At 34.8% G+C, this 25396-nt stretch overlaps 1 protein-coding gene across 4 annotated transcripts in view; it reads right to left on the reverse strand.

Annotated features, from left to right (window-relative positions):
• The window catches only part of ITGB8 (integrin subunit beta 8), an 81501-nt gene continuing 56105 nt past the window's right edge, over nucleotides 1-25396 (reverse strand). Inside the window, exons 7-15 of one of the 4 annotated variants that reach the window (XM_077757655.1) lie at nucleotides 23137-23232; nucleotides 19482-19571; nucleotides 15133-15267; nucleotides 12214-12619; nucleotides 9550-9775; nucleotides 7877-7983; nucleotides 4789-4952; nucleotides 4583-4692; nucleotides 1-3907 (exon numbers count right to left, since the gene is read on the reverse strand). In XM_077757655.1, coding sequence (XP_077613781.1) covers nucleotides 3862-3907; nucleotides 4583-4692; nucleotides 4789-4952; nucleotides 7877-7983; nucleotides 9550-9775; nucleotides 12214-12619; nucleotides 15133-15267; nucleotides 19482-19571; nucleotides 23137-23232 — 1380 coding nt within the window. In that variant the 3' untranslated portion in view covers nucleotides 1-3861. Of the gene's footprint in view, nucleotides 4693-4788; nucleotides 4953-7876; nucleotides 7984-9549; nucleotides 9776-12213; nucleotides 12620-15132; nucleotides 15268-19481; nucleotides 19572-23136; nucleotides 23233-25396 lie in introns of all 4 variants that reach the window. The other 3 variants (XR_013333589.1, XM_077757657.1, XM_077757656.1) reach the window with 3 other exon arrangements.

A 25396-nucleotide genomic window follows, 5' to 3' on the forward strand; every position in this document is an offset into this window, starting at 1 on the left:
TTATCGTTGGGTTAAATAATTTTAACCGAAGTAGGCCATAGAGGTTGGCAATATGACTATAGAGTTAGCTTATGAAGATAAATTTTATGCAGGAAAGTATGCAGGTAGACAAAAGAGTAGTGTTATTACTCTCAGGTGTTTCATAAGCAGCTGCCCAGATAGCTGAACAATTGTTTTGTACAATTTAAATAACTTAAATATGCAGTTTCATGACAGTTATTACATGGGCTTGAAGGTAAATTTATCAGAGCCAAAGAAAAAATCAAACCAAAGAACAGAAATGAGAAAAAAGAATACAATAGTAGAAGGATGTGAGGGGAAAGATTTTGTTTTCCTATAGTACTGATTGGTTGTATCATATTTTTCTTTTGTCATTGACATAAGACATACAAGATGCTACAAAATCTAATTACAATGGTTTCATATATTTTTCCAGTTAATTCTGTTTAAAACTGAGATGATCATATGAAAGTATCATTTAGAAAGGATTAGAGAGATTAAAAATTTGTTAGAAAAATTGGAAGAAAGCAACCCATTCTTATTAAGTTAGGTATGCTGTAATTGTAGCTAGTAGCATAAAGTATAAATAGGAAGATGAAGGGTCTTTTACAACCTAAAGGTCTGCAGGATCTGAGCTCATAATCAGAGAGGCTCCATTATGAGTTGTACTGAAAATTGGCTTCACATATTACCATAAATGGGTTCTCAAATATTTATAAGAAAAGGAATGCCCCTATCCCCATGAACATTTAAAGATGAATTAGTGTAATATTTATTCAAGAACAACTTTAAACACTGCATCTAAGATGCCAATGATTGATTACAAGATATAATCACCATTTTAGAGATGCAAATTGAAAAGGTAGAAATCTTAGAATCAATGAAATAAATATGTATAATCAGTTACCCATAAAAATTGTCATAGAGTAATTATAAAAGAAAAAAGAAATGATCTGAAAAAATGCTAGTTCTGTATTTCTCTGAAAATATATCTTCGTTTGCATTGCATGAATTGGAGTTCTTAAGGTCTATATAAGGGTGGTTGTAAATTAAATGTTAAGAGTATATAAAACAGATACAATGTGCCCATGATTGAACTCCCAACTAGTTATATTTCACTTGATACTTTTATTAAAAGATACAGATGTCAAATCCTTTAGACCTGAAAGAAGCTCAAACAGTTGTGAAAATTTTAAATTTTTAGTTTTAAAGGCTGTGTCTTGGCTCAGGTGCATAATGAATTTTGAAATCATTAAGAGATGTTTGGAAATGGAGAACTTCATTATATCATTAAATTCAGTTATTTTACACAATTAGATTTATTGAGCTTGGAGTTTTAGGCAATATCTTAGGAAAAGTGAGTAGGACAGCTAGGAGTAAGGAAAGGAAAGTCATTGAGTCTAACTTACAATACCAGGTACCAGAAGGAATATAATTCTATGGAGAAAAATTTTCATAGCTCATCACAATCATGTTACAGTGTCTCATGGATACCTATTGTCATACCCAAGAATATCGTTAGTGGAATTAGGTATATGTTTTTTAAAATTTGAAATTTATTCTTTTGTGAAGTTTTGCATCTTTTGCATCCACTAATTTTGAGTTTTGAAAAATCTGCCTCCAAAGAAATCTATTCTGTTAACCTTAGATTTTCTTTTTATCTTTATAAACCAAAGCTGTATTGAACATTCCGTACATAATCAGATTTTTGATGAATTTTTTACTCTTTCAAAGAATGTCTATGACTTCATACATATTAATAAGTTTCAAAAAAGATTTCAAATGTTTATAAATCTGTGTACACTGTGGTGTAAAGATGTCCCCAGAGAAACAAAATGCATACAGTTATATTGTAGTGTATATATGGTACATTTCTAAATCGTTACATACTTTAGGGAACAAAAATGCTACCGTACCAAAAGTGTTGTTCAAGTTCTTTGTTAATTATTAAAAATTTCGTTACTTGTCTAATCTCATGAATCTCAAAAGGCTCCTACGGTCATATTAGTTGAAAATAAGCTCTATTTACATAAATTATTTAATCTAAGCATACCCTGTTTTCCCTTACCTTTTAATTAATTCTAACTAGTCAAATATTAATTCTCTTCTCATAAGCCATTTTATAGGAAAATATCCATTATTCAAGTAAAATATAAGCTCTAAACCCTTTAAGAATTAGGTCTTTAAGTAAAAAAAGGAAGCACAAGACATCACAAGCATAACTACAATCATCATCAAGCATTGAACTACCTATCAGGAAGTTTGTATTTCCCTATGATAACAGCCTTGGTCCATTATATTAGTGCAAACTAGTGAGAGCATAAAAATATAAACCCTTGGTTTTTAAGGGTTTAAGTTTATTATGCTCCTTTGGATAACTCATTCCACATGGAGATTAGTTTATGACTATTATAATGTTCATTTTTAAAACTGTCAGCATTTTAATGAATGGATTATTTCCACTTTGCCTTTTGGGGAGCTATCATGTATCCATATTTTTTCTTTTTAAAATGGATGCCATGTGTGACAGGCAGACTGCAAAATATGATTTTTATGTTATCCTTGGTGATAAAAGGTATCTTACACAAGTGAGTCATAGTACTGAATTATGTCAATGTCCCCAATTTCATTTGGGGAAGGAAATACAGTTTAACTTAGAATCATAATTGTGTGGCTGGATGGGACAGTTAATGGAAAGGCTGTGTTTCTCCAGAACACTTATTATATGTTTTTAAATCCTCTTTGGGGTAAAATATGGGGGTGGGAGTTAGTCTCATTAAAATGCAAATATCTGGCATTTCTTCAAGTGCTGGAAGACAGCAAGTTTGGGAAGTTAATGATAAGAAAGCATTTTAAATAAATTCCTTTGTTCTCATAGGCAAAGCTCTGTACTACACACAGGACATTTGGACTTCTGGCCAATGAAATCAGACCAAATAAGTCTGAGGGATATGGTAATTGTGAAGAAGTTTCCACTGGGGAAGATAAAAGCTCATGACCTCTGTATCAAGCTCTCAGGCTGAGCACTACACAACTCACAGGCTGTGGTGTGAATGGACTTCCTTGTATTTAGGCCACGTTGCATTCTCTTAGAAACCGATTAGCAAGAAAGACTAAAAGCCAGTCATGGAATTCAGTTTGAATTACTCTTTTCTGCTTTGCTTTGAAATTTTCTCATGCTTATATACTTAAGACTTCAGTAAATCACTGAAAGTATTTAAAGTCACTGAAAGTATTTAAAAATACTTGCCAATCAAATATTTTAAAAGATTCAAGAGGTAGCATGATATTGTGCAATGAACACTAGCCTGGCAATAAGATAGAAGTTCTCGTCAAATGCTGCCACTTAATCACTTGGGCATTTTTAAAGAAATCATTTAAAGTTTGTGAGCCTCAGTTCCTTGACTACCCAAGAGGATGGATTAGCTTACTTCTAAGATATTGTCTGTTCTCCCATTGTATACATTTAAAATTCTGGTGAGTAGAGTTGAGGTGATTTAGGGACAGAATTCCTTAGGCTTCACTGAAGTGCAAAATTAATAGAGCTTTCTATAGCTTTTAATTTGAAAACTGATCATATCTACTTGGAGTTAATTTCTGAGAGTGCACTAAAAAATGTGGTACTTGGCTTGAGGCAGGGCTTCTAAATACCTTGTGAACTTCAACCTGATGATCAGACAAATGAAATGGTGGAACATCCAGTTTATCAGGTAAGAAGATATAAAACTCCACATCTGCGCACAATGAAGCTGTTCAGATTTTGATGTGACTTTACAGCATCCCTTATTAAACATTCAGCTTTTAAAACCAGTATTCTAATAAAGTGACATTGTATTACTAGGTTTTAATGGCAGTAGTAACTTAGCACTTATTTAATCCAGTCTTCTGTGACATATATAAAATTATCCTGTAAGACAGAAAAAAACATAAAGGCAAAGAGGAAAGAATGTTGGGATTAGTATCTTGTAAAAAGCAGAAAACATAAACACATGCATAATACTACACAGTTTCAAAAGCAGTATCCCTCAAGATTAAGATTTTATCTAGTTGCCTCTTGAATGAGTAAAACACTAACCATTTATTCATCTAGACGTTCTCGTCTAGTCACTGCCAATTGTAGAAATGTTTGGCAACAGTATTATAACTGCCTGTTACTTTTTTCATCCACATATTTGGTGCAGGGATTACTGTACCCTTGTAGTGACACAGTGCCTACTATCTCACAGCATTGTCTCTCTCTGGGAAACATAGGAATGGCAAGTACCTGTAAAGTGTAATCAGTGCTCTTCAGATGATCTACATTCTATGCTGATCTAAATAAGTTATATATTACAGTAAAGTGCTACAATGACACTAGTCTCAAACAGTAGTAAGACACATTTTTCTCTGAAAAATTCAGCAGCGATGTGAGTCACACGATGATGAGGATGCTTGTCAGTTTTCATTCAAGTGGAGAACCAGCAACCAGCATGATCTAGAACAGTTTGTCTCCTCCTGTGACTTCTAAAAGTATATTTTCTAGGAGCAATTATTTAAAATCCAGTTTCCCATAAAGTACTTTTTATCTCTTTAGAAGTTGCACCTGAAAGTTTCATGAGCATTTAATTTGCTGATATCCATTTTTATTTCTTCAGGTTTCTCACGTCGGTAGGTTACTGCTCTTGTGCAAACACTTTGCAGAATCAACTTGTCCTTGATGGAGAAAAAATACTATCATTAATTAACAGCTTAAATATGGGAAGCAGACAATGACATAATGATAGTAATTCTTTTTTAGAATTCACTGACCTTTTTTGAGGCTGACACCCTGTAATCTGCCGAGGACTTAATTTTATTACTATTCCATTGTAGTATCACCTGTCTAATGATAAGGACTTTAAGCAACCCAATCAAGAATGTAACAATGAAGATGATGAAAAATATTCTTAAATAGCTTGGGCTAGAGAAACACTCTGTAATGAAGCAAACAAATAAATGGATTAAAACTAGAATGAGTAAATCAAAGGATTCTAACAAGCAGACAATGTTCTCCATCTTGGTTTAATAGTACTAGAGATATTTTCAAATCTACGTTTTCAAAACAGGAGAATGCCATTACTATTGATTCAAAAATAAACTGCATAATTTTTATTACACATTTATTAAAATATTTCCAAGAGACATTCTTTATAATTGTATTAACTGGAATGTGTCCAAATCCCTTAAACAAATAAAATTTTATCTGTGGTAGATAAGGGACAGATTTTGTGGTGTGTGCTGTTGATCACTAAGTAGGAAGCAGGATTTAAAAATTATTTAATAGCTCTGTGTTTCTCTGGTTATGCTTGCTCTTCACTTGTTGTACATCAGTAATGGAAACAATGCAGAAGCTAAAAGCAGTACTACTTTGATAGATGAATAACTATTTCCTTTGAAACTGTAGTGTAAATTTCCATTATTATTACAAGTAGCTTCTCCAGGGAATAGGAGTGTCCAACTTGGGACAATATGCAAATTCACTTTCTTCAATTTTTATTAATTTGGTTTTTATTTGTCTGTAAACCAAATCTGCCATATTTTGCTTCTAAAAATTCCACTGTATCTTTTTTTCAAGAATAAATAGTTACTAGCTGGTGAAGTCATGCTGCATTGAGAGAAGGAACATACTAGGTCTCTGTTTTAGTACTAGACCTTTGGCAAACTCTAGTTGGAAAGTCTACAGGCTCTGTGGATGCCAGAAGTATTATCCTAATCTAAGGGAAACATTGCATAATATGTCAGTCTTCCACAGAACTCACCAGCTGCCCCAGATTCACAAAAATTACCTCCTGGCTTAAAGAGGCAAGCATTTTCTACCCATTCTCCAGACTTTGGAGACTTTACCTAAATGCCTGAAGGTCTCCCTGAGAGGGCTTTTTGGGAGGGGGCCTACCAAGTCTTAGAAGAATGATCATCCAAACATGGGTAATTTCTGTCTGAATTCCCAAGGGATGACCAAGCATGCTTTTGAATAAACCAAGAGCTCAGGAAGAATGTAAGGGCTCCTCTCCAAGCGAGAGAACATCGAGCCCAGTTTTCTTTTGGTCATTGACAAGGTTCCTTGAAAGAAGGGGTAAGGGAGTCCGGAGGGCTACTAATTGAAATAGAAACACCAAATGAAAGTGCAAGTCTCCCTTTGTTACTGCTCTCACATACAGAGAGAATCCGAGATGCTCTATTCAAAAGTGGTTCCCTTGGACTCTTCCAGAGTGGCCTTCAGGTTTATGACATGCGTGCCTTTCATCCTGACAGACTGTCATTTCCCCTGGCTGACTTAGAACTAGTCAGTCAGCTAAAGCAGATCCTTAAAGAGGACACATGGCTTGATCCCACTTATTGGCTTCTTGCCTAGGAGGAGCTTAGCCAGAAGACCAAAGCAACACCCTTTAAGTGTGATTGAGTGGATAGATAATAGGGGTGGCTAACAAATGTCCTTCTTCTCTCCTTCCACCATAGTTGTGAAAGGGAGGGGAGCCCCCTAGCTACTGTTACATTTTACAAATATTTCTAATAGGTTAGGATAGAGGACATTTTCAAAGCTCAAATCTGCATGCATTTTAAAATGTCATTTTGGATAGTCAAACATTTAGCCTTGGCCATGACTCTCATCTTGGTTTAGGTCAAGCAAGGGCTTTTCCTAAGGAGCTTTAAGGGAATACTTTCTGTAACCACACTTAGGTCAGAGTAGATTTGTTTACTTAACATAATAAATGACATGTTGACAGTAAGGGCTCTATTTATTAGAAAAGGCACTTGGCTTTTTGGAGTGATTGCTGCAGCCCCAGCTGGCAGCACATGGGCTTTTTCCAGAGCCAAATTCAGTATGGACTAAGATCAGTGTGGATGCAAGGGAAGAAGGAAACAAAACTGGAGAAAGCTTATTCTTCTGTGCAGGCTTTGTAAGAGCTGGAATTATTTTTATAGGTTAGAGGAGAGACTAGAAATAATAGTAGCAGTAGAAATTCTTTCAAAGAAGACAAACTTCAAGCTTATTTTCTAATTTATGTGCACTTTAACACCTTAACACCTGAGCAAAGTGGGATACTGGCTTTTGGGTTCTAATGAATTTTTATCTTAAGGGGGTCTTTGAACACAGCTTTCACATGTTTCTCCCATTTGTGTGTCATCTTTTAATTTAAATATTTCTATCATGTTCACCGACTCATTTACTCTCATATAACTTTGAGGTTGGTATTATTATGTCCATTACAGATGAGGAAACGGAGGCCCAGAGAAATTTTGTAAGAGGGCTGGTATTTCTTATCTCTTAGTGTCAAGGAACATGCTTTAAGCTTAAAAGTTTTCATGCCTTTTCCATTATACTGCCTTTATAATAATTCACCCATAAATTATATTTATATTAGAATGAAAAATACTAGAAAGGGATGGTCCTTTTTAGGTTATATACTTGCAGAATCAGATCATTGCAACTTAGAATTTTTGGCTTTACCTGAAACATAAAAGTTTTGGGTTTACACGAGGAAGGTTGTAACTGGAAGTAAGTTGGGTTATGAAAGAGAAGTATAGCTCCATAGAGTTTTTCTCTAAGGGTGAAATGGACTCTACATAGGAAATTTCCATTCTTGGCTCACTGAGGCCTCTGTAGACACTCTGCTTGGTGTACTTCCATGGCGGGGCCCAGAATGGAAATTTAGCTGGATAATAGAGATGGGAGATCTACTCATCCAGGCAAACTATGGCAAATATACTCAGCTGCTTTTTTAAAGTACAATCTCTGGAAGACTGAAAACACTAAGCAGTTTTTCCTTTCTTTAGGATGATTGATTATGGGCTCTTTTGGGGACTATGATTCTTTACAGATACTTTTCAGTGCTTTCATTAGTAAGCTTTGGTTTACCTGATGTTTGGTCCATATAATGCTGTTCCGTGAGAGCACATGAAGTTTTACAACGATCAAGTATAGCTTGAGACAGATTGTGAGGGTGAAGACATTGCACACAATTCCTTTTAAGGACAAACAGAAATTAAGCATGTAATCTTTGAAAAGGTTGTAGCCCATAGTATTTTTTATTAGAGAATAATGAAATATCAAATGAAATTTGAGAAATGAACTATCAAAACTATTTTAGCATAGTAGTCTTGTAAAACTGGGAAAGAAGCCATATTTATTTGTAATATTGGCTGAATTTAGTACCATGCAAAATTATATTCTAACTACTAAAAACATTTGAATTATGTGTACATTCAAAATAATGAATTTTTTGTATTGAGAAGAAAATACCTAGGAAATGCATAACAAATAAAACAAGGAAAAATATTTTAGAAGATAAATGTTATACTACTAGAAATGTTTAGCAATGAATATACAGTCCAAGTTTCAGTTGGGTTCATTAGAAATAACTCCATCATGCATAAGTACATGCGTTTCCAAGAGAGTTACATAAATTACTATGTATAATTTTAAAAATTTTACTTGAGCTACCAATCCAAGAAAGTGAATGTCTTAAAATTTTTGAATGAAACAAATTAGAAGGCACAATGATGTTTAGAGTAGTGGTCTTTGAGCAGGCTCAAACTGTTACTGGAAAATAGTTACTGTCCCAAAACAATAATGCCACCTTCACTTCACATATCACCTATTATTTATACATCACTTATTTCCAGAGGTGCTTCATAGCCACTATCGTTCTTTATTTTAAAAACTGAAAAATTAAAAAAAGAAAACAATAATAATAGCTAACATTTATTCTAGGATTATTATGTGCCAAGTAAAAAAGGTTGGGTTGTTTTTTTTTCCTACATGAATCATCTAACTTAATTCTGTCACAGAACTATAGCAATGTATTGTTATTATAATCCTCATTTTCAATATCAAGAAACTGAGGCACAGAGAATTTCAACAACATATCCTAGATCAAATAGCTAATTGACGGTAAACTGTGGAGTAGGCAGCCTTTACTCATCATGTTGTATATCTTAAACATTGTGTAAACAAGTCTATCTGTCAGCTGTATCTCAGTAAAGCTGGGTAAAGAACAATGAGCCCTTATGAACACAAAATCTTATTCTTCAAAATTACAAACCCATTTCCACAAAGCTAAAGCAGGGGCATGTAGGTGGCTCAGTTGGTTAAGTCTCCTGCTCTTGGTTTTGGCTCAGGTCATGATCTCATGTTTAATGAGATCAAGCCCCATGTTGAGATATGCACTGATAGCATCCAGCCTGCTTGGGATTCTCTCTCTATCCCTCTCTCTCTGCTCCTCCCTCTGCTATGTGCTCTCTCTCTCTCTCTGTCAAAATAAATAAGTAAACATTTTTTTTAAAAAGTAAAGGAGTGAATGCCTAGATCAATTCTGATGCTTTCACAGCTAACTAACTGGCCAAAAGTTAGAATCAAAGTTTTCTAATTCCTAATGTTCCTATTCAGTTCTTTTTTAGCACGATGGTAACAATTGATCTAGTAGAGAAGATCCAGCAACTTCTAAGATTAAGGAAGGCAAAATAAAAAAGGACAAACGTAGCTATGGTGACGGACTGCTTCATGTATGTTTGGAGTTAGAGAACACATACCAGTTTTCACTGCAGGCTGTCTGGCATGTGGGGCAGTGTTCACAGAAACGGCCAAAGCTCCTGGGATCAGTGCACTGACACCTGCCACATACACACGTGCCTCTTCCGCTACACACTTGGCCCTTTGGATTGACACACTGCTGGGATGCTGCTGCTGGGCACTGGCACCGGTCCCCTTCCCAGCCACTGAAGCACTGGCATCTGCCTGCTTCACACTCTCCATGCCCTGCAACAGACAGTCCAGGATCTAAGTTATTGGAGCCACTGACTTTGTGCAGTATTTCCAGACATGAATTCTCCTCCCATATCCATGGAAACACACTGACAGTCAAATGAATGGAAATAGCATCATTTTCTATTCATTTGACATAAACAATGAGAGATTTTTAGGAGTGTCTATTTTCAAAGCTGTCCTGTTGTAGATAAATGCCATGATGCTAATCTCTTGTGCTGACAATTGTGACGTGTGCCCCACTGCAGTGGCTGCCTGACTACCTGAAGGTCACTATGCATTCAGTTTTAAATTAAAAATACACAAATATTAAAAAAGTGACAAAGGCTGAAGTAATGTTAATTGTCAGTCTTGAAATCCAAAAAATGGGGGTATTTTACTAATAGCCTCCATGACTATTCTCTTAGTTTCTCATTATTGCTAAGGGCCTGGGATACTTTTGAAGGTCTATAAGGCAAACCCTTCTAGTACTTCAATTCTGTTAGTGCCATGTTTAAAGATCTCTGGCAAAGTTGAACTGATCCCTTCACATATTCAGGACATTAGGAGGTTAGAGAGGCATGTCCTAAAGTATGCTGTGAGTTTGTGAGTTATTAGGTGGTAATAGGTAATTGTGAGGTATTAGGTGAGAAAAAGCAAGGTGGAGTGTGTGTGTGTGTGTGTGTGTGTACACACATGCACATCTATGTGTTGAGGTTGAAGGCATGCATGTATACAAGTAAGCTGAGGAGAAACATTGGTTACGTGTAATTAAATGGATTTTAGACTTCAAGAAGCATCCTAAATTTAGTATGCCCATGTGAATTATAAATCCTCAAGAGTGAGTATATATTACAGGGTTATGTAGTGTTTCTCAAGCTTATTTGGCCACAGACTCTTCTTTCCTTCCTTCTTTTGCCTCCTGGCTTCCTTCTTCCCTCCTTCCCTGTCTCCCCTTATTGTAAGCACCTCACAGGGTAACTGTTCCATAAAGTCTACTGTTGGATCAACTCAGTTGCTAAATGTAAAACTAATGAGGTCCAGGCCAAACGAATGCCTGCCAGACCCTATTCCTTATATGTAGGCTGCACGCCTAATCCTAGCCAGCTGATCTGTGAACATATGTTTTTATTCTCAAAGGAAACTAGTGAAGAAAATGTTTGTCAGCCTACAGTTTGCACTTATAACTTACACACAAATAATTCAAAGCAGATTTTCAACTGCCTGTGGGCCGATAGAATAGTCATATAGAAGAGCTAGTACATTGATTTTTGATAGTTTACTATAAATAGAGACTGGGATTCCCAATATATTTCAAGCTTCTATCCTAATAGCTGTGGGATATCAGAATTCTTCCTCTTTCCTCTTCCAAATAAGATTAGTTCTAAATTTTAGAAGATAATTGCTTGTTTGTTCTTATCTATAATCCACTCTACCAATGATACTAGTTATAGCAGGATACATGTTTGGCATATAAAACATTCTGTGTATATAACATAATAAAAAGGCAATTTTCCATTGCATATTTATGTGATATATGGCAAATTTATAGCTTACACAAGAATATGGCTTGTTACTTTCCATATGGTTATGAAAATGAAATATTTCAGTTCATTAATAATTTAATTAATATTTGCTTACAAAAATGCAAACATTTTAAAAATGGTGTTGTGACAATAAGTGGATTTAGCACATTGTCATAGAAAAATTAATTTACTTGAAAACGGTATTTTGTATTAAATTTCAAACACTGCACAGATTTTCTAGAATCTAACCTCTAGGTGGCAGTAAACTGAATTAGCCAAAAAGTACTTCTGACCTTTTTCTTATAAGTTATTTCATTTTTAAACGTGGTCTGTGTGTGGCCTCTAGGACTAATATTCTAGATTACTTATGAAACCAGTGTTTTCTTAAAGAATGCTGTCGTTTGATAATTCTGTTGCTTGCATTGTTCCAAAAATAAACTGGAGAGGTTTAAATTATTACAGATTTATAATACCATCTGTAATAATGCATTAAGAATTTTCCAGTGAATGGAAACTGTGTTTTTAAAGCTCCCTATCCTCTGAGCAAGATAGAGGGAGTGACCACTTATGAGAATGAATCGGGTCTTTTCTAGAATACTCTGATTATAGACAACCTGCCAGACATCATCAGAAATTTCCTTTTCTGGTATTTATCTTTATAAAATCAAGGCATACTTGAGAATAACACTTAATTTTCTGTTTCTATGTTCAAGTATTTCCTGTACAAAATAAGTTAAAATATAAATAGCGGAATCATGTGCCATGAATGTGTTGCCATGCTCTAATTTCATAGACTTTGAAACTTTGAATATTAAATTCAGATTCAGAGTTGATAATTATAAAGATGTGACTTAAAGATACTTTGACATACATGCTAGTTTAATAGTAACTAGTAAAAACTACATGTATATATTTATTGATACTTACCAGCACACAGATTTCCATGGTGATATGGACAAGAAAAGTCATCCTTTTCACAATATTTTCCATATACTTTTCCAAGCTTAATTTTGTGACATAAACATTTTCCACAAACACAAATTCCTCGGCCACTGCAAACAGGTTGATCTTTATGTGACTTGCAACTCTCAGAAGGAAATTGATCTTCATCAAAATGACATTTGTTCTCATTACATTGGAAACATTTGGCATCTAGAAAAATTTCATCTATACACTTTCGTTTTGGTCCTCTGCTATCATCACACCGACAGCTACAGTTTCTGTGTATGTGAATTTTAGTGGTTTCATTGAAACCAATAGGTTTGATGATTGCATAGCTTTTTCCTCCTGTGACATCACATTTTTTCATTGTAACTGTTACATTGAAAAGAACCTAAATGGGCAGAAGGGAAGAAAATATATTGATATGTCATGATTAGTTTTATCACCACTATTTATTATATGAGTGAATGATATTTTGAATAAGTGACATACCATCTTATAGACATACCATCTTATAGAAATTTATAACACTTGTAAATTACACATGCAGTCTTTCATGTATAGATGTAACATCCCTTTTTCATTTCATTTATTTCCTAATTAATGAACTAGAGAGTTAAAGGAAGCAACGACTGATACTTGTCTATATTGTACTATTAAACGGACATGGGTCAAATATATTTGAAATGTCTACTCCACTTCCAATGATTAATTGATATTCTCCACTGATTTTTTTAGCAAACTTGAGAGAGAATAGACGATTTTATGAATTAAGTCCTTAAAGTGTGGGGTTAATGAATGTTTGGCACAAGGGATAGATCAAATTAACTAAAGGACTACTGCACTACTGGGTTAAACCTTGAGATAGGATGTTCAGATGAACAATTTTTATTTTTGTTCCATTTTCTAGGGGCCCAAGTAAAGCTTCAGGGTTAAATTTTAGTTTATACATGGTGTTAATGAGGAAAACAGGAGGCTTTGTCTGATGCTACTTAAGGGAATAAGATTTAGGACTCTCTCAGATCTTAAGATCTCAATACAAGGTCCTACATTTGTCTCAGTGGAGAAGTGAGCCTACAACTAAAGATCTCAGTTGGCAGGAGTGTGTTTCCCTTGTGAAACAACAGATCTTGCCAAGTTTTTCCTTTCTCTCTCTTTCCTTTTTGCACAACATGATTGGTTTAATGTGCCTTTTTAGATTTGTTAGCCTACCTTATAATTTTCAGGTACTTTGGCAAATAAGCTTGTATGGGTTTTTTTTTTTCGATCTTAGATTAATATCCATTACAACTTAAAAATAATTTCTGGTAGGCTTTTTTGTTGGTATGAATATATATATGGGTGGGGATATATCCATATATATAAATCCACTCTGACCAAAAAGCCTAGTACAAATACACACACACACACACACACGCACACACAAAAGATATGAAAGATCTCAGTTTAGGCTTTTATATTACATACATGCATCAGAAATTAAAATCAGTTTCATAATACTAAAATTAATGCAGTTGGTATTGTACTTGAAGTGGTTTTTGTCTTTAGGAATGTTAAGGATTAACAGATGTGTAGGATAATGTGGCCATTGCCAATATTAATAAAGCAAAACTTGGAGTTTATATAATTAAGAGGTCATATCACCCTTCCTGAGAGTCAAACTGTTTATATATGTTTCACTTAGTTGAAGGTGAGGGTGAAAAAGGAATTACAGACAAAGTAAAAGAAAAAAAAGAAGGAAAACCATTCTGCCAAAACTGATTTTGAAAGAAAGAACTACATCCATCCAAAAGGCTAACCCTTTCCAGAAACTTTTGCTAGCACAGTTTTTCTATATTTTACAAAAATCAAATACATATATTTATATATTATATGAAAATTATATATGTTATAAATATATATTTTATAAACCTAATATATATTTGTCATATAATGACTTTTGAACAAATTCCAAGAAGTGTTTATGCAGGGACCTAAAACATTAGAAACTAGCCATAATTGATTTCAAATAGCCAGCTTGTTGGAGCAACCATACTAACATACTTCTAAACTTCCCAAAAGAGAAAAATACAGCATAGCACTAAAATAATATCATAGAACTTTAGAGATGAAAGGAAAAGGGATCTAAATTTTGCAGTCTGAACTGCTCCTTTAAAAATGAGGCAACTGATGCCTCAAGGTAGCTCACCGAAAATCTTTATCTAACAAGAATTCCCTTGAAAAGCCTGTTTCTGTGTGTTTACCCTCTTTTGTGCTCATTTTGGGAGAATTCCTGTGTCCTCTGGTCCTGTTTCTTAACACTGCAATAATCTGGGTCCTCTGTTTTTCACATTTTATCCCTTTTTAACTAAATGGCACCTCTTTTTTATTGCTTTTAATAAATGCATCCTCTTCATAGATCATTATGAGTGCACTGGAACAATAACACAAAAAATTTTGGAATTCATAGCCTTTATCAACTACTCCATCACTGTCATTCTTTTCTGTGCCTTATTACATTCAATTTCAAATTTATTCTGAGAATTTTCAGATTTGAAACCAAAAAGGTAGGTATCATCATCATTGTAAGTGTAGACACTACTTGTTTGAAGAGATGCACTTTACTTATACACACACTGGCTGTGACACCAAAGTTTAAAGTGACACCAAAGTTTAAAGTTATTATCATCAAATAAGTATTTAATATAATATATATTTATTCAATTTAGAGTTTAAGACATATCAATGGAGTTAAAACAAGTAGGAACTTTAGAAAGAAACAATAAAAATTACTTTGAACTATATAAATAAGATCCTTGGAGTCAGTAGTAAATAAAGCTTCCCAGAACGGTTTGATTTTTCTGTGAGAAAACTTGCCAAACAACTTAGTTTATTTTAAAATGGGAAAAATGCACACCCACATACTTCGTCATTGCTTGTCACATTTCCACATCCGTCTGTGCCTGCTTTTCGGGTCCCATCTGGACAGATGGCAGTAATATTAAAATAGACGCCTTTTACCTGGTTTTCCACCTGAACTTTCACTTCTGAAATGAGTTTCTGTAGAGATATCATTTTTAAAGTGTATATTACAGAAATTTCAGATGTAAACAACTAAACAGAGTCAAGATTATTGAATAATTCTAGATTTAATTTTTAACTGAATCAAAGAGTCTGTTCCTATAAAAGGATGAATAAATATAGAGTCTCCATTTAATGACCCAGTTATGAAATACATAAGAAATACTGAAGGATTAGACTATATGCATTTAAATTGTTCTATTTTTTCACATATTTCCACGACTATGCATTTAGATCACTTTAGAGAGATTTCTCACTCAGACTGTGTTACAAAAATAATCATTTTAAATCCAATGTTTATATTTTGTGACAAAATTTGAAAAAAACATTAAGAACACATATATCATTACAGAGAGTAAATCTTAGCAGTTTAAAACCTGGAACACACTTCTGATATTTATGTGTCATATATACATAAACATTTCAGTTTCAAACACTTTAGGCTATCCTGAAACTTAAAACACCTTACTGATGCAAAATTCAAAGGTATATTTTGGTGAGGGCATTTCTATACTATAGGCCTAAGAATTACCTGCCAGAATGTCCTGTAAATTCTCCCAGAATGCCCTTGGATTTTTGCCAAGTCCCTGGGGCTTGCTTGTGTCAATCAAATTTGTTCTTATCCTTGATACTGAAACGGGACCATTTACTAGACAGGAAACCATTCACTCATTTATACAATTACTCAAAAATATTTATGTAATGCTTGTCATGTATCAAGGACACCCTAATTTCTTCCATCACAATCTTTGGTTCCAAAAATTTCTAGCTGCATTAAATAAATACTGAAGATCATAAAACAAAGAGTCTACCACATGCAAAAATCCTTAACTTATAAACAAAACGAAGGAAAAAAGAAATATATACCTAAGGAAAGAGTGAATAGCAACCTATGAAGAAAGACAATTTTTCCAAAGGCTTCTACATTTTTACTTGAGTAAACTTTCATTTTCAACTGTACAACTGATAAAGAGATGTATGCTTACTGACTAATAATTGACCATGGTGGTAACTATGAAACAAGATATTTCTTCAAATTAGTAAATTTTATTTGGATTAGAGAAGATTGTGTCAGCCAAATTTTTAAATCTCCCAGAGAGCTCATCCATTGTCATCACTTACTTGAACGCTCCTTAGCAAAGCAAATGCAACTTCTAATGGTACACAAATAGTGTTGATATAGTCATGGTTTACAAATGGTGTGGGATTTACAAATGGTTGATAGGGTGATGGTTTGACAGATCAGAAGGAAATTCCTAATATAGTGAGTGTTCCCAGTTTGCTCTTCTGAAATTCTTTCTCTTAAAAAGTTAAGCTTGTTACATTAATGTTTTTCTCTTAAGCAATGTGTGAAGACAAATATCTAAAATTTTGCCCGGTTTTGAGATTTTGAAATTAGGGTCTAGTCACAAGTTTTCTTTTTAATAGCTAATAGATATAGAGGCAGAATTTATATTTTTGATACATAATTCTGTTTGTATTCAATATTGTTTTTAATTTCTTAATTTCAGTTTAAATTATTATAGTCATGAATTTTATTTAATCTTAATTCTAGTGGCAGTGCTGCTTAAAGGACAAAATTAAAATGCGGTCACATTCACCATACATTAAATTTGTATGTACTTTTATAAAATTCTTACAAAGAAAATGTAGAAACTTAAAAGTTTATTTTTTTTAATTTTTTTTAATGTTTGTTTATTTCAGAGAGACAGCGTGTGAGCGGGGGAGGGTCAGAGAGAGAGGGAGACACAGAATCTGAAGCAGGCTCCAGGCTCTGAGCTGTCAGCACAGAGCCCATCGCGGGGCTGAAACCCACAAACTGCGAGATTATGACCTGAGCCAAAGTCGGAAGTTTAACCAACTGAGCCACCCAGGCGCCCTGAAACTTAAAAGTTTAGAGTGAAGTTATCTTAAAAATTAGAGTGAAATATTTTTATTCTTCAATGCATTGTGAATTATGTCTGTTGGACTATGAAGACAAAATAAAACTTCAGAAGAATTTTGAAAACATAGATATATATAAAATAATAATAGAATCCCAACATAAAGGAGATTAGTTAGCCAGAGTAAGTCTTGTTGAATTTGCTAGTATTTTCCCACTGCTTAAGGTTAATCAGAACTGCAGTTCGCTAAAGTATTGGATACCTAACCTCAGTGAATAAAGAGTATAAAACCAAATGCTGCTGTTTCCCTTTCCATTGGTACAGCCTGACACACAGGCAAGTTTTTCAATTTGTATTTCTTGTTTAGACTAATAAATGGGTTCATACTATAAAAACTGGGGTGATTTCTAACACTGTAAATCTCTTCCTTATTCTGATTATTCCTAGGAACAAACTGCAGATGGGAATGAGTTGTACATGTTTGATTTTCCTTGATGAGAAGTTCTCCCAGACTTAATGTTTTTTTTTTTTGTAATAGAAATAAAAATAAGATGCTCTTGAAGATGCTCTTCCTTATTTCATCCAATGTATTTTTCAGTCATAGGACAATTCCTTGGCAAAAAAAAAAAAAGTCTCACAAGATTTATTTTTCTTTTAAAAGAATAAAGTTTAGGGGCACCTGGGTTGCTCAGTCAGTTAAGAATCTGATATTTGGCTCAAGTCATGATCTCTTGGTTTGTGAGTTAAAGCCCTGTGTAGAGCTCTCTGCTGTCAGTGCAGAGCCTATTTTGGATTCTCTGTCTCCCTCTCTCTCTGCCTCTCCCTGCTCAGGTGCTCTCTTTCTCTCTCTGTCTCTTTGTCTCTCTCTCAAAAATAAACATTTAAAACATTTTTAAAAGAATAAAGTTTAAATAAGTCATTTTCTATCATGTGTTTGCTTCCTGACTTTACCTTTTCTGCTCAAGTTGAAGGCAGATGCTGCATGGAAAATTTGAGAAGCCTGAGATTTCTTATAATGCTTGGGCTACTATTTACATTATTCATCTCAACTGTGTCAGGAAGAGAATGAGAGAATTTGGGAAGTGAAACTTTATCAATGGCCCATAAATTCAAAGTAGAATAAAGCCTATCTTTGGATAGTTTGAAAAAAAAATAGAAAAGAAAAGAAAAAGAGAAAAACAGGTGGTTTCACACAGAAGGAAGGACCTGGGGCCTAGAATTAAGGAAAGCTGGATTCTGATCCTGCTTCTTCTGCTTGTTTGACCTATGGTTAGCTTGCTTAGCTTCTTTGAGGTTCTGTAATACATAATGGGAGTACAACTATCCATATCCAATTATGGATCAGTTGTCTGGATTAAATGAGGTTATGTATGGAAAGTAATTGGTTCTCAGTTTTATTAAAGTAACAATCAAAATTATTTACAACATCGTAACAATAATTATTCTATCTAGGAATGACCTATGTTGAGAGAACAGATGTTTCTGTAAAACTTTGCATTTGGTACTCACTCTTCATAGACTGGGAACAGCAGGCAAATGTGAATTCAATAAAATAGTATATCTCTTAAGTTGATTCTTTTAATCAAATTAGTTTGATAAAACTGCTAAAATCGCTGATTAAACAATCAAGTGATTGCTCCAGGAAACCCCAACAGAGTAATCTCAGTAATCTCTATATCCCAGATTGTTCAGCCTAACAGGTTGCTGCTTTAAATAGTGTGGATTTCTTGATCTTTATGACACAGGAAATTGTGACATTTATGGTAATGAAGTATATTCTATAGCTGTTATTCAGGGACTTACTTAACCTTTGATTTGGAAGGAAATTTAGATAGCCTTTAGCCTGACCAGAGTTTATTGTCAATGAGACAGTGAGGCACAGAAAGCTGAACTGACTTTCCCAAGGTTTTGTGGCTAGTTTGTACTAGAGCCAGGCCTAAATTAAGGATCCTAATTTTTAACTTAATTGTCTGTCCACCATTTCTCTCAAGATGATAGGGCCCTAATTTGTATCTTGCCACAGAAATTGGGGTTAAAAGTTTACATGAAAAAAATTGTGTGTAGGGGCGCCTGGGTGGCTCAGTCAGTCAAACGTCCGACTTCGGCTCAGCTCATAATCTCACGGTTGTGGGTTCGAGCCTGGCGTCGGACTCTGTGCTGACAGCTAGCTCAGAGCCTGGAGGCTGTTTCAGATTTTGTGTCTCCCTCTCTCTCTGACCCTCCCCTGTTCATGCTGTCTGTCTCTCTCTCTCAGAAATAAATAAAACAATTAAAAAAAAAAGAAAAAATTTGTGTGTAATATATACATACCTGATAGGCTTCTACTACCAAATTATTGAGGTTTGCAGCTTTTGATTCTATTTCACCAGCAATGGTACCAGGCAAGAGGGGTAGAAGGTCCTAGAAAACATACCAATAGCATTTACATAATGACAATAGTATACAGTGGTTCAGCAATCAACAAATATCAAACATTTTTATAGTTATTAGTGGAAGGTGAGCCATTACATGAATGAAAAAATATAAGATACAAGAAAACTGTAAGCAACCAAGTAGGGCAGCCAAAAGACATACACCTGAAATGGAAGTGTGTGTATGTGTATATGCATGAGCCTGTAGGCATGCTAAATTACATGTTGACCGAAAAACCCATTGAAGTACAGACCAGCATTTCCCAAAGTACCTCTCATGTTCCATGGAACATAGTTATCTAAAGGGTTCTGAGGGCAAGTATGTTTAGAAGGTTCTCCATATGGTTTCTTCTCCTTAGGTACTCAAAATGTGCACTTGCAAAGCTAAGGTTCAGAGAAGTCTTGCAATTTGGAAATAATTTAGCAGCATCTGTTGCAGCATTTCCAACAGCTTTTAATTACAAAACTTCTTCTCATGTAACATATATAAATATTTTGCAGAACTACTATTCCATGGAGTGACCTATAGGACATGTTGGCCCAGACTGGAGAAAAGACTCATTGTCATAGATGGAGGCTTCATGGAGTGGATATTCTTTATGGATGGCACTTAACAATTATGGAGAAAACTCTAAGTATTCCTAGTAAGAAAATGAGAATTAGTGAAGGCTTAAAGGTTTACCTGGTTGAGACGAAGTAAGAAAAGAGAAGAAACCAGTCTGACTGGAGTGAAGGCTGCATATTTATAAGGAATCAAATTATGGAAAGTCTTGAAATCCATTTATACATTCATTTTACCATTCACAAGTATCCTTAAGTTTCTACTATATGTCAGCCACGACTTGGACATTAAAACTTTGGCATCTTAGGTAATAGGAAAAACTTATCACTTATAGATTTTTAAGAGCCAATTATCTAACCTTTATTGTGTTCCTATTATGTACCACTTTGGAGTTTCCATCCTTAAGGATTTCTTAGGTATATAAACAACAATTTCAAAAACAATGTACACATGAAGTAATAGAGATAGGGAGACCTGAAGGAGAAGGATACCAGAAAGTATTTGAGGGCTAGAGAAAGTTGTCAAGGATTCTTACCGGGAGGAGGTGACCCATGAGCTGTATCTTAAAGGATGACTACGAATGAGCCAAGTAATGAGGGGAAGAGACTTTTCGGCATGGGGGATGCGTTGCAAGAACAAAGGCACAAAGGAAAGAACGAGCCTGGTGAGTTGGTGAGTATATGTGCACAGAGGCAAGCAGGGATGAGATGAGCTCATATGCCACATTAAAGACTTGATCCTTTCAGAAGGAAGCACTGGACTGTTTTGCTCTAGGGAGAACTGTGGTCACAACCATAATTTAATAGATCATTCTTCAGCCAGATGGAAGATGAATGTGGGACGTGTGTTAGGAGGCTGTTACAACCCAGATGGAGGTGACTGATAAAAGTATGTCTGGGCAGCCGGAGTAGGTGACTGCAAGGGCATACACAGGCCTCCTGACTGTCCAGCTTCTGGGGCCTGCTGATGCCTACTTTGCACGTAATTCCATTCATAGTAAACCTGGTTTTATGGTTTTATCAGTCAATGAAAATCTTTTGAAAGGAGTGGAGAGAAACTGCTAAAGCCAATAACAGCAGCAAGTATTAAGTAATCGGTAGCAAAGCAGGAAGAGGCTAGAGCAGTAACAAGCTGCACAGTACTTTGAAATTCAGCTATTACGCTTAGAGGTTAAGGGCACAGGATTTAAGCTGCTAGGAAACTTTGGGCAAGTATATAACCTCTCAGAATGTGTTTCCTCATCTTTAAAGTAGGCTTTAAGTTAGTAATACTTCCCTTACTTTAATGAGTATCACATGAATTCATGTTAATAAACTCAGTGCTGGACAATAATAATAACTCAATAAGTGGAATCTGTTACTATTGTTAATAAAGTAGTTTGGAGATTTAATTTGCCCAGAGCCCTATTTCTGTGACTATTAATGATCGTCACATTAAAAAGGGGTTCCATGGTATATCAACTTGGGAAAATAGGGAATTGATTAAAGTTTCACTGTAGATTTCTAAGGGAAGAAGTGGAGTGATTAAAGAAAGTAGTGCTTTCAGATGATATATATAGTGGTCAGGTATTAGGGAAATTGGTGGGGCGAATACCAGCTTTGTGGCTAATGCAAATGGATTCAAGCATTTATTGAAACTGAAGGAAAATACAGTTTTTCTCAAGTATTTAAAAAACATTTTTTAATGTTTTATTTATTTCTGAGAAAGAGAGAGACAGCATGAGCAGGGGAGGGTCAGAGAGAGAGGGAGACACAGAATATGAAACAGGCTCCAGGCTTTGAGCTAGCTGTCAGCACAGATCCCAACATGGGGCTTGGACCCACAAACTGCAAGATCATGACCTGAGCCGAAGTCGGACGTTTAACCAACTGAGCCACCCAGGTGCCCCTAGTTTTTCTGAAGTATTAAAAGAAATAAGTAGGGATTCTGTGTCTCCCTCTTTCTCTGACTCTCCCCTAATCATGATGTCTCTCTCTCTCTAAAATAAAAAAGAGACATAAAAAAATTTTTTTAAAAAGAAAGAAAGAAGTAGGGGCGCCTGGGTGGCTCAGTCAGTTAAATGTCCGACTTTGGCTCAGGTTATGATCTCACAGCTCATGAGTTCAAGCCCCATATCAGGCTCTGTGCTGACAGCTCAGAGCCTGGAAGACTCCAGGCTTTGGATTCTGTGTCTCCCTCTCTCTCTGCCCTTCCTTCCCCTACTCATGCTCTGGCTCTCTCTCAAAAAAAAAAAAAAATTAAAAAATTTTAAAAAAAGAAGTAAGTAAAGGACAGTGGGAGTGAAAGAAGAGGCAGAGACAACAAAGGAGATGGAGATTCAGTAAACAGATATGTGCAATGAAAATCAAGGAGTCACAACATCATGAAAATGAAGAAAAGAGAGTTCTCTGGAAAAAAGACCTAAAAGACTGTGGAAACAATATGACAGCAGGGTCACAGAAGCAATTTTTGGTTTTGCCAAACATCTGTTCTGTTTGTGAGTCTCATCTGGCCTGAAGGATTGTGTATGATACCAAGATTATTCTTGCATAAGAAAGGTCTGATGAATCAGCCACTTTCAGGGACTCCTTTTGTGCCTTTACTGGATGGCCTAGACCAAATATAGGTATGTTGTTACCAGTGAAAACTAAGCTGATGTTCCCCAACCTAATCTATTATAAGAATATGCCTAGAGATTGAATAGGAACAGAAATACAGACATGAAAGGTGTAGTTGGAATGTGGAATTTTTTACCTGAATAGAGTCTTTTCTATTAATGTCACAGTCAGTACCACACTAAGTACCAGTGCCCACACTTGGTTCTAGGTGTTACAGATATAGAATTTATACGTAAATGTTTACTTAAGACACCGTGCAGTATACATTAGCAAATACATTATTAAATTCAGACTGTACAATAACTCCAGAATCCTTACCTGGGAATCTAAGAAGTATTTTAATTTCAACTACCAATCCAAACATTTTAATTTTTATATTTTGGGAATTCACATACCTTATACCAATGAAACGGTTTTCCTTGAACTGCAAAGATGACATTAATGTTGTTGTCTATTAACTTCTCAGAAAGTTGGCCTAGTGAGGGATGTTCCTGCAAAAGATAATGAAAAAAAGGAGGGATTGAAATTTATTAGCCCAATCTCATACGTACTCAACATCTATTATGAGGAAAACCATATGACTGGCATAAAAATATATTGTGTTGGGAAGGATTAAGATTTTGTTAGATACATTTAATTTTAAAAAATAAGATAAATATCAACATATTAAGGATATTTTCTAGATAAAAGCCCTATATAAACCTATAACTCAGAAAAATGGAGAAGGCTAAATCAACATTATGCAAAGTGTGTTCAGCACTCTTTCGATTAACTTTGGCCTCACAGTGATATAACTGAAAGATAATGTACTATTCAGAATAGAGACACATTAGTGACAATCACATTTTGATATTCAGTAACAAATGTTGAAATACAAATATATGCATGTATAAACCTAAATACATGTATAATTGATATACAATATGATATAGTACAAACTTTGTTTAAAAGCAGAAAACCTTGTACTCAAATCCCAGGTTGTCACTTTATGATGAAAATTCTATCTCCAGTCCATCCTCTTTAACATGTCAGTGGTTTCTGCCTTCCATGATTGCAAGCAAGATTAAAAAGATACCAATTGTATGTGATCTATTTCATGTAGCTTTTTACATATGATAAGTACTCAAAACTAATAGCAGTTATGATTTTTATTTCCAACAGCTTGTCCAAGATGTATACAGATCTCTCAACTTATCAGTACACCTAACCTTTCCATCATGTGATATGTGATAAATCTGTTTTACTTTGATAAAGAAAACTTATGCTGACCTACCTGTGACATTCTTTGTGTTAGTGAGAAAGGTGGGGAAGATCAGGAGGAAGGATATACAATTTAGTAAATATGAGAAATCTGCCAACTATAGAATGGTATATAAAGTCATATAGTTAGACATAGTGCTTTATTTTTTCCTTATATAAATAGTCTTCTAGAAATTAAAGTGATGATCTCAAGTAAGAATTTCATGCCTAGACACTTCTCAGAGGGATGATGTCAAACTTCACCTGCAGTCGTTCTCACCTGTTCATTGGTGCTTCGTTGCATTAGCTAAGTTGCAACTAAGGATCATGTGGCTGAGCCTAATGCATATCATTTGATTCAAATTCAAATTACTCTGTAGTTTTTACTCCTCCTTTCACCTTCGAATACTAATGTGTTTTCTTTAAGGAGAAATTTTGCTAAACCATCTTGGTTAACATTTCTATATTTTGACAAACTATGTGAATTTAGTAAAATAATTAATTTGACTAGTTTTCTTTATAGCCTAAGCTGAGACCCACCTATTAAACTTACATACATAGATATAACAGCCTTGTTCTTAAAAATACTGTCACTAACATGAGTAATGGCTATGATCTGAATATTTGTGTCCAATTCTCCAAATTCATATGTTGAAATCCTAACCCCCAAGGTGACGGTGTTAAGATGTGGTTCTTTGGGAGACGATTAGATCATTAAGGTAGAATCCTCATGAATGAGATTAGTGCCAGTATAAAAGACACCATAGGGTGTCTGGGTGTCTTAGTCTTTTGAGTATCTGACTCTTGATTTTGGCTCAGATCATGATCTCATGGTTGTGAGATAGAGCGGGGCACTCTCTTAGGATTTTCTTTTTCCCCCCTCTGCCATTCCCCAGCTCACACATGCACCCTCTCTCTCAAAATAAATAAACTTAAAAAAAAAGAAAAAGAGGGCCAGTGGAGAAAGCCATCTTGTCCTTCCACCATGTGAAGTGGCAAAAACATTACAGATAGAAAGTGTCATGTAGGAACTAAGAAAGAGGCTCTCACCAGATCCCAGAATCTGCCAGTGCCTTGATCTTAGATCCCAACCTCTAGAACTGTATGGAATAAATTTTTATTGTTTATAAGTCATCCAGTTTATGGTGTTTTGTTACAGCAGACACAGTAGACTAAGATAATAACCATAACAAATATATCTCATTTCTATATAATCTATTGTAGTAAAAAACAAATCAAATTTACATGACCTTCATTTAAATGTGATATGAAACTAATTTATGAAGAGGTTTAAAGAAGTATTACCACATGGATTTGCATGAGAAAAATTCTGCCCAGAGCAATTATTAAGAATATAATTTTAAAATAATAGAAAAATAATTCCCAAAATATAAATTCTGCCAGATAAATTCTTAT

The sequence above is a fragment of the Crocuta crocuta genome, unplaced genomic scaffold, assembly GCF_008692635.1.
Source record: "Crocuta crocuta isolate KB4526 unplaced genomic scaffold, BGI_CrCroc_1.0 scaffold62, whole genome shotgun sequence".
NCBI lineage: Eukaryota > Metazoa > Chordata > Mammalia > Carnivora > Hyaenidae > Crocuta > Crocuta crocuta.